The sequence below is a fragment of the Salvelinus alpinus genome, chromosome 1 (genome assembly GCF_045679555.1).
Source record: "Salvelinus alpinus chromosome 1, SLU_Salpinus.1, whole genome shotgun sequence".
NCBI lineage: Eukaryota > Metazoa > Chordata > Actinopteri > Salmoniformes > Salmonidae > Salvelinus > Salvelinus alpinus.
In genome coordinates, this window is record NC_092086.1 from 56,706,803 (window position 1) to 56,722,512 (window position 15,710).

The 15,710-nt window shown below is 43.4% G+C and overlaps 1 protein-coding gene across 1 annotated transcript; it reads right to left on the bottom strand.

Moving 5' to 3' along the window:
- Nucleotides 1-15,346, bottom strand: LOC139581388 (26S proteasome non-ATPase regulatory subunit 11). Its single transcript, XM_071411107.1, has 12 exons — nucleotides 15,187-15,346; nucleotides 8,762-8,863; nucleotides 6,557-6,753; nucleotides 6,164-6,221; nucleotides 5,720-5,914; nucleotides 5,168-5,312; nucleotides 4,839-4,962; nucleotides 4,492-4,617; nucleotides 3,521-3,556; nucleotides 3,257-3,308; nucleotides 2,836-2,978; nucleotides 1-1,136 (listed from the first exon to the last, which is right to left on the bottom strand). Exons 1-11 carry the CDS (start codon nucleotides 15,275-15,277, stop codon nucleotides 2,836-2,838), a joined length of 1,269 nt encoding a protein of 422 aa, XP_071267208.1. The 5' UTR covers nucleotides 15,278-15,346; the 3' UTR covers nucleotides 1-1,136.
- Nucleotides 15,347-15,710: the final 364 nt, after the last annotated feature.

Genomic DNA, 15,710 nt, shown 5'->3' on the forward strand with positions numbered 1-15,710 from the left:
TGATAGTCAATCTAGTTTAGTTCCTCCAAACAGAAAATTAAGCTGTGACATTCAACATTTATTAGCACTTGTCTTTTATCTGTCATATGGGAAATGGTAGACTAGTAGTCCTTGCAAAAAGTAGTCCCCAAACCTTACAGCTTTTATATTTTTCAGCAAATGAGCCACAGTCGTTTGAATACATGAGGAATAAACAACCAACTCACTCTCCCTGTCAGTCAGCCAGTCACAATCCATTCAACCAGGTCAATCATTTCCACCACCACTCACAAAAGCACACTGGGGGCTTATTTTATTCTCGTTTAGTGTTATATATATATATATATTTAAAAAAGGGGTGGGTGGAGTGTTAGCATGACAGGCCTGACAGACACACTTGGCAACATTATGTACAAACTGGAATTAGAGGCAGGGAGGGAAACAATTAGACCTGGTGTCAAATAGTATAAGAGATCATATCAGGTACTTTATCTGTTCTCGATTGAGCTGGAACCAATAGAAAAGTCCCAAAAAGGAAAACCACACCCTCCTGGTACCCCAGGCAGGATAAAACAAACAATATATTGACCCAGCTCTGGGAACTATGAAACGGTATGGCGATGACTGTGTCCTTTTCCTGTGGCGTGCTCGCAGGGACAGTGGTCCGTTCTCTGTCCACTCTTGCCCAAAGCCAACAGACCCAGACTGCCGTCTGTGTGTGTTGGGGGTGATGAAGGCAAGAACACAGAGGTTGTTTGGCAACAGAACTGAACCTTTAAGCAGTGTGAGCCTACCAATTACACTCTTTCAGAGACCTATATGTATCATACATGTTATGTAGATGTTTCTTTACAAGATTCCCTGATGGTCAGCAAGGAGGGAAGGAGGAGGGGGATGCCGAGGAACATAGAAACCTGTGATGGAGATGCCAGTAGTTGTAATGTTCGTTGGGGGGAAACAGTTTTAAAAAATGTACCCAGTCTGAATTGAAGAGGGGTGGGCGACAGCCTAGCCATGTCAGTTTGTGGGTTGGTCAGTTGGTTTATTTTCTTGCTGGGTTGTTTGAGTCCGAACACCCCCCCACCACCCTCTCCCCATCCCGGAGTGCTTCACAAACTGGCTGGACACACTCTGTGCTGGGTTACAGGTGGTCTCCTCTGCGGAAAGAGAAAATGGAAATGTGATTAACTGGCTGGCTGGAGCGGCAGATTTAGGGACACAGATCAAGCTAGTCATGGACTAAATAGCATACTCAATTTAAAGCGGTTAATCTGTGTTCGGGAAACTGTCCCAGGGCTGTCATACATAACAAGTACACATATTCAACATACAGTACCAGTCAAAAGTTTGGACACACCTACTCATTCCTGGGTTTCTTTATTTGTTCCATTTCTACATTGTAGAATAATAGTGAAGACAAACTATGAACTAATACACATGGAACCATGAAGTAACCAAAAAAAAGAAGAGTAAAATCAAAATATATTTTAGATTCTTCAAAGTAGCCACCATTTGTCTTGACAGCTTTGCACACCAGTTCGTTTTCTCGCAAACAGCTTAATGTGGAATTTCTTTCCTTCTTAATGCTTTTGAGCCGATCAGTTGTATATAGGGGTAGTATACAGAAGATAGCTCTATTTGGTAAAAGACCAAGTCAATATTAAGGCAAGCACCGCTCAAATAAGCAAAGAGAAATGACAGTCCATCATTACTTTAAGACATGAAGGTCAGTCATTGCGGAACATTTGAAGAACTTTGAAAGTTTCTTCAAGTGCAGTCGAAAAAACCATCAAGCTCTATGATGAAACTGGCTCTCATGAGGACCGCCACAGGAAAGGAAGACCCAGTTACCTCTTCTGCAGCGGATAAGTTCATTAGAGTTACCAGCCTCAGAAATTGCAGCCCAAATAAATGCTTCACAGAGTTCGAGTAACAACATCAAATGTTCAGAGAAGACTGCGTGAATAAGGCCTTCATTGTCAAATTACTGCAAAGAAACCACTACTAAAGGACACCAATAAGAAGAAGAGACTTGCTTGGGCCAAGAAACACGAGCAATGGACACTAGACCGGTGGAAATCTGTCCTTTGGGCTGACGAGTCCAAATTTCAGATTTTTGTTTCTAACCGCCGTGCCTTTGTGAGACGCAGAGTACGTGAACAGATGATGTCTGCATGTGTGGTTCCCACCGTGAAGCATGGAGGTGTGAAGGTGTTTTGCTGGTGACACTGTCTGTGATTTATTTAGAAGAATTCAAGGCACACTTAACCAGCATGGCTACCACAGTATTCTGTAACGATACGCCATCCCATCTGGTTTGCGCTTAGTGGGACTATCATTTGTTTTTCAAAAAGACAATGACCCAACATACCTCCAGGCTGTGTAAGGGCTATTTGACCAAGGAGAGTGATGAGTGCTGAATCAGATGACCTGGCCTCCACAATCACCCGACCTCAACTCAATTGAGATGGTTTGTGATGAGTTGGACCACAGAGTGAAGGAAAAGCAGCCAACAAGTGCTCAGCATTTGTGGGAACTCCTTCAAGACTGATGGAAAAACATTCCAGGTGAAGCTGGTTGAGAGAATGCCAAGTGTCCAAAGCTGTCATCAAGGCAAAGGGTGGCTACTTTGAAGAATCTCAAATATAAAACATATTTTGATTTGGTTAACACTTTGGGTACTACACGATTCCATATGTGTTATTTAACAGTTTTGATGTCTTCACTATTATTCTACAATGTAGAAAATTGTCAAAATCAAGAAAAACCCTTGAATGAGTAGGTGTCTGGTACTGGTACTGTACATTTATTCTATATCACTCCAATTCTGCTAGCAAGCTTACGGGACAGACTGACCTATGTGAGCTTCTTGGCTTTGTTGTAGAGTGAGTCCACCACTTTGCTCATGTTCTGAATGGTCTCCAGGGCCGCCTCATACGTTGTGTCTACTGCAGGCTCATCGAAGATGATCAGCACACCCTCGCCTTGGTCCAAAATACCTAGAGAGAGAGGTGGAGGGATGGTTTCAAGTAGGTACATAAAGGCAACAAAAAAACAGACCTAAAAAATGTTTTGTCTTTAACTTGATGTTAATTATTACATTTTATCAACAACTATGGGACTAATATGACGGGAGGAGGAAATCTGGATTTAAACTCCCCCATGTATTTATTTGAAAAGTAAAACTTTTAGATTGGTCGGCAAGTTTTAGCTTCACTGTCCAAAATACTACATAGTGAAAATTGTGAACACATACACTTCTATCATAGACACCTACCGTGAAATTTTGTGTCCAGAATCATCTGTGACAACTTCCTCTCAACATCTCCCTGTGTAGAAGTGAAGAAACCAAATCGACACACAGATAAACACACACACACACACACACACACACACACCATGAATGGAGTAAAAAGAACACCAATGCTTGATTTATTTATTTTTTCTTCTACATTGCTGCTTCAGTCGACAGAGCAACATTTTAAGAAAGGAAACAGACAAGGCAAAATATAAAAAAAATATGTAATAAGCGATGACTTACCTTGGAGAGTTTTATGAGGGTGGAAATGTGTTCCATCTGTGGGGAGACAGAACCACACTTATCAGTGTTCTGGAACACAAGCTCAACAATGCAAAACAAATAGACACAATAACAAAATAAATATTACTTTCAGAAACAGAGCAATTTGAACTTCAGACTTTAAGGATTTGTAAAGAATTTTACAAGACGAAAAATCCAACCTGAATAAAGCCAAACTAATACTAGCCTTTTACAAATAGCCTCGTTATGAATTCCCTGCCAGTGACTTATCAGCATCTCACATCCCTTTCAAGCTGCACACTCCACTCCCCAACCCCCACGACCCTAGGAGTAGAATAAACTGGCCTGTCAAACACGTGACCTGGGTTGCTAAGGGGTACATTGTTAGGGGGCAGGACACCTGACAACTCCTCTGACTGTACAGGCCAGTGTCGGTTCACTCCTTTGAGTGGACTTGTGGGATGGAGTGCGAGCAGAACTGAGTTGTTGTTATTGTTGTAACGCGTGTGTGTGTGTGTGTTTACTATTGGTAGTAGTTAATGATAATTGTTTGCTTATATAGCCTTGACCTATAGACCTTTATATTTATACAGTCCTTACCAGTGCTCTTGCTGTGCTAATGTATTGGATTCATGCTATGCTAATTTTGTACAGCCTATTCATTACTGCTTATCTTACAGATCCACATCCTTCCCAATACTATTCCCTGTCTGCTGTGAGTGTGTACAGCAATAAAGTTCCCTTGTGTGTAACTGAGGTTGCCTCATTCCCCTCTTACCGGGGGAGGTGCTAGCGGGTGACAGATCAGCCCAAACGGAGTCGCTCTCTTTCAAGCATACTACTTAAAAACACAGAAATTCGGGTTTTTACAGACTTCACGAATTCTTAAGGAATTTTACAAGAACAAACACCTAGTCCTGGACTGGAAAGCATGCCCCCACCCTCCACAAAACGCTCAGCTGTAAGCTCACCTGTACCCTGGAGAATGGCTCGATGACACGGATGAGGTTCTGTTCAAGCAGGTTGTCATAGAGCGTGGTCAAGTGTGTGCTTATGATGGGGTCATCTCTCAACTCACCTCTGTACTCTGTCAGGGCCTGGAGAGGGGGGGAGGTAGAGGTGAGAAATGGGTAAAATAGAATGATATAGATGGGAGGGGAGAAAGTAAAGATGTAGCAAAAGAGGGGGATATAAATAGAGGAAGAGTAAAACAGGTGTTGAGGAAACAACAATAGGGGCTAAACAACGCAAGGGATAAAAACAGCATCTGTTCATCGATGTTATTCAGTGCTATTCAGTTCACTCAACATGCCCTTACCTTTTCAAAATCCTCCAGCGACCGGTTCTTGCTGGCTTGCGCCACGCATTTCAGAGAGTCTGTCTGTCTCCCGGCGTGCCGCAGGGCTAGCTTTCCACTGACGAGACCCTGGACCTCCTCAGGACTACAACAAGACAACAGGTTACTCATCCAAGACATCAACTTTCCTCTAAAGCTCTTATCATCCACACATAACCAACTCCATAACTAACTGTTGTGCTGCATATTTACTCAAATTCCAAAGTTGTATATTGCGTAAGTATAATATAGTGATTACACATCGATCATGATAACACACAACATAAAGAGTTGAGCGCTCAGCTGCTTACAGGTTGAGCATGATTTTGCAGAGCAGCATGTATTTGAGAGAGGTGATCGCTCTGGGGTGGTCGATGGAGTCGTAGCCTTCGAAGGCCTCGTAGAAGTAAGAGTAGGCCGTCTTCCAGTCCTTCTCCTCTGCTGCGTGGATGATCCCTGTAGGAGGTTGAGGTTATCAACCAGGGATACTCAAATCTGGACCTCAAATCCTGTTGCAATGCTGATTGTCATTCTTGCTCTCTAATCAGGGACTGATTTAGACCCAGGGCATCAGATGAGTACAATGAGGTAAAAATTTTAATCAGATGTACAACTGGACTTAATAGCTCAACAACACAGCATGGCCACCTCTGCTCGACCAGAAAACGCCGTCGAGTTAGGATCCAGGCCTTTATGCTTGGTGGATGTGGAAGAGCTGGCTGATGCCCTACCACTGTAAAATGCTTTAAAATGACAGATAAAATGTTCAAAAATTTAAAATGGCAGAGGTCGCTCCTACACAGTGGACATACGACTGAACTAGTGGTGGGTGTTGTAGGGGAAGAGGATGGAGGGTAGCAGACCTGACTGCATGTCCAGGGCGGCCTGTAGCTTGGGCGGGCAGTAGATGCCGTTGGCGGTGGTGCGTGCAGAGGTGAGGGCGGCACGGGCCTTGGGCAGGTTGCTGAGGCCGTGGTACGTCTTACTCTCCAGCAGCTGCACCTCCACCAGCAGGGCCTTGTCATCCATCTTCTTCAGCTCCTGGAGTAGCTGGGTGCCTGTGGGAGAGAGGGATGGAAGGAGGAAGAGAGGGAGAGAGACATGAATGAGTACACCAAGCCAGAGTTGGCACATATGCAGGGAATTTTTTTAAGTACTTTAATTGGGACTGGTCAACTGAAGTGTATAAAACGGAGTTAACATGTATCTGATGTGCACCTATTAGGAATGCCAACTGTAATCATATTCAGCTCTTTTTGCTGTGATTAATATTTCCAGTTTCTATACAAACAAGCAAATCAACGCACCTAGATGAAGCGCCTCCTGATACCGCTTTGTGTCAAAATACAGAGAGATGAGACGAGCCTGGAGAGAGAGAGAGAGAGTAGACAAAGGATACCACCACCTCTGGAACCATCTTTAACATAAAATGGACCTCTGGTGGTGATGACTGAGAAAAATATCAAAATTGTTCAATTGGAATTTCAACTTAATTCCCAAATTGAAATGTGTCATCAAGATCCACCAATGGCCCTTGCAGCAAAGGCTGCAGCACTACATACAGCGAAATAGACTCAAGAACCCTAAGACGGGCTTGATCTCCATCCACTGTAAACCATCTAGTGAGGCAAACCAAACCCCTCATGTCAGTGCCTCCCCCTCAGCTCCCTTCCAGTGGGGTCCCCTCTCCCACTACTCACCTCCAGGGCCTGTCTGAGGAATGTCCTCTTCTCAGCCTTGGCCCACTCGATGCACTCCAGACACAGCTCCACCTCCTGGCCTGTAGCTGCCTCCATGTCCAGAAACAGGTCCAGTAGCGAGCGCACCAGCCGCGCCGCCTTGGCCTTGCTGATGGAATTCAGGAATGGCCGAACATACTTCAGGAGACCGCCCAGCTCTGAGGGACACAGACAGCAGGTTGGAGGGGGATCAGTTTAAGCAAGCCAAGGTGAGGAGCAGAAAACCTAATGTTGATCACAACGACTAGGTATTTGGGATGCAAGGTGATTTGTAGATCAGTAATTCTGGGCAGTCCGCATGCAATGTAATCAATCTCAAACTTGCGCACAGTCAAGGAGAAACTCGTCACCGTCACTCTCACCAACATTATAGAAAAAGTTCATTGTCACAGCATTTGTCAGCAATTTAGTACGCTTCGCGTTTTGTTTCCTAGCCATACTGAAGATCATGACAACACTAGTCAGTATTAGTGTTGGACGGTATACTGGTACCACAGTTAGTATCATGGTACCAAAACATCATGATACCAACCTTTTACAATACCGTAGTACCATTTCATATGATACTACTGACTTTTTCAGCCCTACCGATCGAAAGAACCTGCTGGCGCCTGTTATAAAATGTTTATAAAAGTCAGCTTTGTTAATAAAATCAGTTGAATTGAAGCAACAGCCACTAGTCTCTTGTATGGGCAGGTCTAATAATATCCACTTCAATTTCATGCGCACATCACGTGTGGCAGCTGTAATCAGCCAGCACCATCCCCTAGACCCTACCGGCCCTCACTCACCTGCTTCTCTCCGCCCGCTTTTCACTCACATCTATTCCTCCATCAGTTTTTTTTGTTATAGAATTTCACCGTGATAGCGAGCAGAGATGCAGACCCAGACCCTGATGAGTCTTCTGTTAGATCGGTACATTTATTACATTGGAGCAGCGCGCAAAGCGAGCAATGTTGATATCATTTCATCGCCTGTTGTAACCAAGAGCACAGACCAGTCCGAGTAGACTTTGCAAGTTCACTGTCATGCAGCCTCAGTGTCAGAGAGGGGGAATGTAGCACCGCTTCGCGACAGGCATGCTTGCAGCTTTACAGCAAAGAAAAGGCTCGTCTCTAGCCTAAACAGTTAAAAAAATACGACCCATATTACTAGAGATGTCTTTTTTCCTTTCTAACGGGATTTGCCGAGATTTTATATAATTTCACAAACCATGTCACGGGCCGTTCTAATCTAATCCCAGGTCGCAAATTATTGATTTGATAACAAACAACGTTCAGTAATGTTACCTAAATAGCTAACAACCTGGTAACTTGACAGTAGGTTTAGGAAAATTGGATTGGCACAGGAAGAAAAAGGGTCTGCTACTCATGAAATGTGCATCAAAAAAGGTAGGACACATATAGGCCTAATGTAAGCCTAAACTACATCAAAAATCTATTTATTTTTGGTGCTCCTTAAAATCGGTTTGGTGCCTAATGTTTTAAAAGTTGGGAGTAGTGTCTATGTGTGTGTTTGTGAGTGAGGGACACAGTGTGTGAGGAAGGGAGGGATTGTGTGTGTCAGTGTTAACTGAAGAGTAGAGGTTTCATGCAGTGTTTTCCCCTTACTGACACAATGACATGCAGATCATTATGTATGTATATCCCAGGAGGTTGGTGGCACCTTAATTGGGGAGGACGGGCTCGTGAAAATGGCTGGAGCGGAATGGTATCAAACACATGGTTTCAATGTGTTTGATGCCATTCCATTTGCGACTTCCCAGCCATCATTATGAGCCATCCTCCCTTCAGCAGCCTCCACTGATGTATAATCCTTCCTCCCATTCCTCCAGCCAAATCACAGGTAGGGCTTTGCAAATCAGCCATTCTATGCAGTATTATATTATACACCGAACAGTGCGAAGTTAAATTCAAATGTGTTGTATTGAGTAGAAGTGTGAATTTCAGTGACAGGTTTTTGGGGGACGGGGCTAACAGGATGCTAGGCCACAGATTTTATTTCACCATGGTATTGCGATACTACTCGGTATCGTGATACTTGGTATTGTATTGTTTGCAAAATGTTGGTATCGTGACAAGCCTAGTAAGCATAATTCGCTAGTAGAGGTGATGTGTCTACTCAATGTGCACTTATCCAGCTGAAATCGGAGGAAGGATATGTCACCTGCAGCCTGGCCCGTCTTAGCCAGCAGACCACCCAGCTCCAGGATGCTCTGCTCTTTGACACGCACTGCCTCCTCATCGCTCTCCTGGATGTCCCGCTTTACTGGAACAAAAAATTGAAAAATTGTTGACAACCTTTTACACGTAGACCTAGCTTCATAGATGGCAACATCTAGGCTATATGTGAGAGAGAAAAATAATCAGTTGTCAAATCAGTGGGGATGCTAATCTATAAATCACTGCTTTCAGTTGACAGCTAGCTGGGGAAATCATCCCTGGGTCCAACATTGGACCTAGTTCACTAGCAGTCAATGTAACAAAGGCTCAGCCACTATCTGTGGAGCTTCTGCTGTCAATAATTTCAGTAATGTTCGCAAGCTATCTGGCTAACTTTAGCTAGCTATATAAGGTTAGAAAAGGGCATTTGTCAGATAGCCATCACATTCGCTAACATTTAGCCAGATTTTTTTTTATTTATACAGGTTTTTCTCATTGAGATAATATCTCTTTTCCAAGAGAGACCTGGTCCAATAGCAGCAGGGGGTACAACGTTTCAGACAAAACAATTTACATACACTAACACAACATTAAATAAAACACACATTACAACAAAAACACGAAAGTCTTGACTAAAAACAGCTGTCCTAAAGACAATTACACTCTTCTATGATATATACAACAATCAAGTGTTTAAACTCCAACGAAACTAGATCAAATATTTAAATAAAATGTGTAAATCAAAAGAAACTAAAAGAAAAAAGCATTTAGCTAGCTAGATGATTCAAATGTTATACATTCCGCTACAGTAAAAGGTTGGAAATGCCTTTTACTTAGATTAACACAGCTGAGCCGGCGTGAGATATGGCTTGGAAAACGTACCTCAATCAAGGGATATAAATGGCATTGTACTCAGAATTATCCCACCTACTACATAAGACTGAACGCCTGCTAATTTTAAGTAAACTGACATTTTTGTCCTAATGCTAGCTAACAGTAGCCACGAAATAATGCATTTTAGCCTATTCTTTAGTTGAAATTACCAGTCAATGTAGCGCGAGAGCTTCTGACACCGCTCAAGCAGCTTTAATAAGCCCAATCAATTTTCAACAATTCTAAAGACAATTTGTGTAAAATATATAGAATTTAAAAAACGTTAAAAACTGGCCACGATTAAACATTTTTTTCTCAAATTCTCTCTCAACTGGTAATTGAAGTACGCTTCCCATTCAAGTGCATGGCAACTAGGCAGGCTTCAGTGCGTCACACACCACTTCAATGAGCTGGAGGCAGTATGCATTTCGAAAGCATACTTAATTGTTTGAAGCCAGAACGTTTCACGACATGAGGCATGTCTTACCTTGCTTCAACGTAGCCTAGCCAAAATCCAACCAAATGTGCAGGCAATCATTTTATAAAGACTTCCATATGCCATTGAAACCAATAGCCTTTTTATTTTATGTTCTATTGGTTTTCAAATCAAATCCTTGTCCAGTAGCCAAAGGCCAATGGTATAAAGTACTTAAGTAGTACTTTAAAGTATTTTTACTTAAGTAGTTTTTTAGGGCATTTAACTTTTACTAAACTACATTCCTAAAGAAAATCACGTACTTTTTACTCCATGCATTTTCCCTGACACCCTAAAGTACTCGTTACTTAGCAGGACATGAAATTGGTCCAATTTACACACTTGAAAAGAACACATGATCATCCCTACTACATCTGGCAGACTCATTTGTAAATGATGTCTGAGTGTACCCCTGACCTTAACTTGAGTAACTTTCTATTAAAAAGGTATCTATACCAAAGTACGACAATTGCATTTTTTTTTTACACCACTGCCAAAGACACCTTCCTAGTCATAAACTCATAAAAATAAATGTATTCTCACTGTCAACTGCGTTTATTTTCAGCAAACTTAACATGTCTAAATATTTGTATGAACATAAGATTCAACACACATGTGACTAACAGAAATGGAATAATGTGTCCCTGAACAAAGGGGGGGGACAAAATCAAAAGTAAGTCAGTACCTGGTGTGGCCACCAGCTGCATTAAGTACTGCAGTGCATCTCCTCCTCATGGACTGCACCAGATTTGCCAGTTCTTGCTGTGAGATGGTGGAAGAGTGGGGTAACAAGGCAACAAAAAGTTCCCAGACATTTCTGGGGGGAATGGCCCTAACCCTCACCCTGCGATCCAACAGGTCCCAGACGTGCTCAATGATATTGAGATTCGGGCTCTTCGCTGGCCATAGCAGAACACTGACATTCCTGTCTTGCAGGAAATCACGCACAGAACAAGCAGTATGGCTGGTGGCATTGTCATGCTGGAGGGTCATGTCAGGATGAGCCTGCAAGAAGGGTACCACATGAGGGAGGATATCTTCCCTGTAACGCACAGCGTTGACAACAAGCTAAGTCAGATGATGCTGTGACACAGCGCCCCAGACCATGACGGACCCTCCACCTCCAAATTGATCCCGCTCCAGAGTACAGGCCTCGGTGTAACTCTCATTCCTTTGACGATAAATGCGAATCCGACCATCACCCCTGGTGAGACAAAACCGCGACTCGTCAGTGAAGAGCACTTTTTGCCAGTCCCGTCTGGTCCGTTGACGGTGGGTTTGTGCCCATAGGCAACGTTGTTGCCGGTGATGTCTGGTGAGTACCAGCCTTACAACAGGCCTACAAGCCCTCAGTCCAGCCTCTCTCAGCCTATTGCGGACAGTCTGAGCACTGATGGAGGGATTGCGCGTTTCTGGTGTAACTCGGGCTGTTGTTGCCGCCATCCTGTACCTGTCCTGCAGGTGTGATGTTCAGATGTACCGATCCTGTGCAGGTGTTGTTACACGTGGTCTGCCACTGCGAGGACGATCAGCTGTCCGTCCTGTCTCCCTGTCTTAGGCGTCTCACAGTTTGGACTTTGCAATTTATTGCCCTGGCCACATCTGCTGTCCTCATGCCTCCTTGCAGCATGCCTAAGGCACGTTCACGCAGGGACCCTGGGCATCTTTCTTTTGGTGTTTTTCAGAGTCAGTAGACAGGCCTCTTTAGTGTCTTAGGTTTTCATAACAGTGACCTTAATTGCCTACTGTCTGTAAGCTGTTAGGGTCTTAACGACCGTTCATCAGGTGCATTCTCATTAATTGTTTATGGTTCATTGACCAAGCATGGGAAACTGTTTAAACCCTTTACAATGAAGATCTGTGAAGTTATTTGGATTTTTACGAATTATCTTTGAAAGACAGGGTCGTTTCTTTTTTTGCTGAGTTTATTAGCCACCAATGCTAGTTGTTGCATAGGCCTATTTAGAGGATATCTACATATCTGTCACATGAAACCGCACACAATGCTATTTTCCCGCTAATTGCACTATGGAACATACGGTTCAATGCAGTGTCTTAGAGTAGGCCTAGACTACAGGAAATATCAGAGCCTACATTTCTTCACACAGGAAAAAGTAGGCCCTTTATAAACATTTCATGCAATTCTACGCCCCTTTAACGGGACATTTGCAATATGACGTCCACCTAACTTGGAGAAAATCACTGTCCAAAAACAAACAAAATAGGCACTGACTCAATGATAAAGAATATGGCCTATGTTCTCCGCTGATGCATTTAATAAAGTTTAGAATTTTGGTAACTAAGACTGATTGGAGACCCCTTGACTTTTTCCACATTTTGCTACATTACAGCATTATTCTAAAATTTATTAAATTGTTTCCCCCCCTCAGTCTACACACAATACCCCATAATGACAAAGCAGAAACAGGTTTTTAGAAATTTAAATATCACATTTACTTAAGTATTCAGACCCTTTACTCAGTAAAGAAGCACCTTTGGCAGCGATTAGAGCCTTGTGTATGGCACTACAAGCTTGGCACAACTGTATTTGGGGAGTTTCTCCCATGGGCTCCCAAGTGGTGCAGAGGTCTAAGGCACTAAATGTCAGTGCTAGAGGTGTCACTACAGACCCTGGTTCGATTCCAGGCTGTATCACAACCGGCAGTGATTGGGAGTCCCATAGGGCGGCGCACAATTGGCCCAGCGTCATCCGGGTTAGGCCAGGGAAAGCAGTTATTGTAAATAATAATTTGTTCTTAAATGATTTGCCTAGTTACAAAAAAATTGGATGGGGCGCATCGCTGCACAGCCATTTCCAGGTCTCTCCAGAGATGTTCGATCGGGTTCAAGTCCGGGCTCTGGCTTGGCCACTCAAGGACATTCAGAGACTTGTCCCGAAGCTACTCATGTGTTGTCTTGGCTTTGTGCTTAGAGTCATTATCCTGTTGGAAGGTGAACCTTCGCCCCAGTCAGAAGTCCTGAGCGCTCTGGAGCAGGTTTTCAATCAAGGATCTCCCAGTACTTTACTCCGTTCATCTTGCCCTCGATCCTGACTAGTCTCCCAGTACCTGCCGCTGAAAAACATCCCCACAGCATGATGTGGCCACCACCATGCTTCACCGTAGGGATGGTGCCAGGTTTCCTACAGACGTGACACTTGGCATTCAGGCGAAATAGTTCAATATTGGTTTCATCAAACCAGAGAATCTTGTTTTTCATGGTCAGAGTCCTTTAGGTTCCTTTGGCAAACTCCAAGAGGGCTGTCATATGCCTTTTACTGAAGAGTGGCTTCCGTCTGGCCACTCTACCATAAAGTTCTGATTGGTGGAGTGCTGCAGAGATGGTTGTCCTTCTGGAAGCTTCTCCCATCTCCACAGAAGAACTATGGAGCTCTGTCAGAGTGACCATTGTGTTCTTGGTCACCTCCCTGACCAAGGCCCTTCTCCCCCGATTGCTCAGTTTGGCCGGGTGGCCAGCTCTAGGAAGTCTTTGTCATTCCAAACTTATTCCGTTTAAGAATGATGGAGGCCACTATGTTCTTGGGGACATCCAATGCTGCAGACATGTTTTGGTACCTTTCCCCATATCTGTGCCTCGACACAATCCTGTCTTGGAGCTCTGCGGACAATTCCATCTACAGTCTGAAGGTACAAACTCTGCCTTCTTGGCGGGTTTGGTGGGAGCAAATCAAGTGCCCTATAGGCCTACCACTGGCCAATCGGACGGCTCAGATTACCGTGTTTGCAGTAACTTAGCAGGCGTAAAATAAAGCTACAACAAAGTTGATACTGAGAGATTTCAAAACCATGACTAGAGACTCAACGAATACAACAAAGATTGAGTTCAGTTTAAAAGTTTTTACTAACACTTTCTATTCAAAACTTTTATAAGCAATAAAATGTGCATTCTCCCTACTTCCATTCACACTACAACCAGCACTGCAGTTGCAATGAATGAGTAGGAAAGTGTATCGATAGGCTTGCATTGTTATTATTAGGGGCTTAAGAATTTTTTTTATATCAAGGAATATTTCACTTTCTCTGGTCATAGGAGTAACAACATGAATGTGTGCGGTGCGACTCAAGTTCAGCCATCAGCAGGAAGACAGTGACCCTTTTTGGTCAGTGGCAGTGGAGAGCGGAGGGATGTTGAGGCAGACCCTCACTCTGTTGCCTTCTCCCTCCTGAGACTGACCATCAGAAACAGGCACCATCAGCCCAGTAACACTGAAAAAAAGGTCATTCTTTAAATGTATGCTCTCTCAGCTGTGCTTCAGGAGTAGTACAACTGATATATTACCAGTCTTAATCATATAGCCTCTCGATTTTTTTATTTTTTATATAATTTAAAAAAACTGGTCTGAGAAGAACAGTGTATTGGCAGGGCAATTCAAGTAAAGCCAAAATGCCTTGATAATGTTTAGGTCCTATAGCCTACTGCACATAGTTAAAAACAAAAAACATTAGGTAGATGTGTATATTTATAAAATACTTAATAGGTACATTTTGCATAGGCTAACTTTTTTAAAGTCATGTAAAAAAAATCTGAGCGGTAGATCTCGGCAGGAATTTTGACTCAAAGTGATCTTGACCCAGAAAATGTTGTTGACCACTACTATAGTCCACACGGGTCTGTGTAGCAGGCGTCCCTATTCTCACACCCCAAATCCCGGTCTGGTCTGTCGAGTCTGCTTCGGAAGCGTTCCCGAAAGTCCCACGATGTTGTGTCGATGGGTATAAGGTTGGAATCACTTCTGTCTGTGTCCGAATCTTCTACCATTTAGCTAGCTAGCTAGTTATTAATGCAATGCGCAAGCAAAAGGGTAGCTAACTAACGTTACCTAACTAATTGCACATAGCATGTTAGCTACTGGTCTCCCTGCTGCTGACTCACTGTGACCAATGGGGATAGGCCGGTAGCCCGGTACGGTCATTGAGCTAGAGAGTACGGTAGCTAGCAAGCTACTACTAGCTAAATTAGCTAGCTAACTGTTCTAACCCATGGACAGGGACTGTTTTAGCGATAATCTACACGTCCGAGACACTTGGATACTACAAGTTACGTTGCAGCTATATACTTACCTATTGAATGTAAAATATCGATAGATGCATTCCGGTCTGAACTGAGAAGAGACTGGGCTCTTTGAAACTCAGCCACTGCCGCGGCTGCCATCTTGCCTCCTCTCAATGACAGCTTGTTTCCGGTCTGTCAATCAACGTTCCTCTTCTTTTCCTTTGAAGTTAAATGGTGGTTGCCGCCACCTACTGGACTGGAATATGTAGCCTATGTTTCACAGACAGAGAAGGAACCTTGGTACCCACTAATGTTGTCTCCTAGGCTAGCAGACTGGTTTCACGAGGCTAGTTATCGCCCTAAAATAAAAAACTAAATGTAAACCTCCTAACACAGGTTCTCATTGATCTGGGCGCTACAATTCACTTGAAAGGCAAGGGACTCTGGGAAATATGCAAATACAGCTTTACACTAAGCAATGTGTTAATTTATTACTGAAAAGTGTGGACCCTATAGACACTGGACCTGTGTTAAATTTAACAATCTCGGTGTAGATTTAACACTAGCGAATTGTCTGTGTAGTTTAAGAGCG

Bases quoted from the DNA above. Each gene is read 5' to 3' on its own strand.
- LOC139581388 (XM_071411107.1), bottom strand. From the start codon at position 15,277: ATGGCAGCCGCGGCAGTGGCTGAGTTTCAAAGAGCCCAGTCTCTTCTC. The intron at 6,222-6,556 runs GTGAGTAGTGGG...CTCTCTCTCCAG, and splicing joins TCCTCAGACAGGCCCTGGAG to GCTCGTCTCATCTCTCTGTA. The intron at 5,313-5,719 runs GTCTGCTACCCT...AACCTCCTACAG, and splicing joins CGCCCTGGACATGCAGTCAG to GGATCATCCACGCAGCAGAG.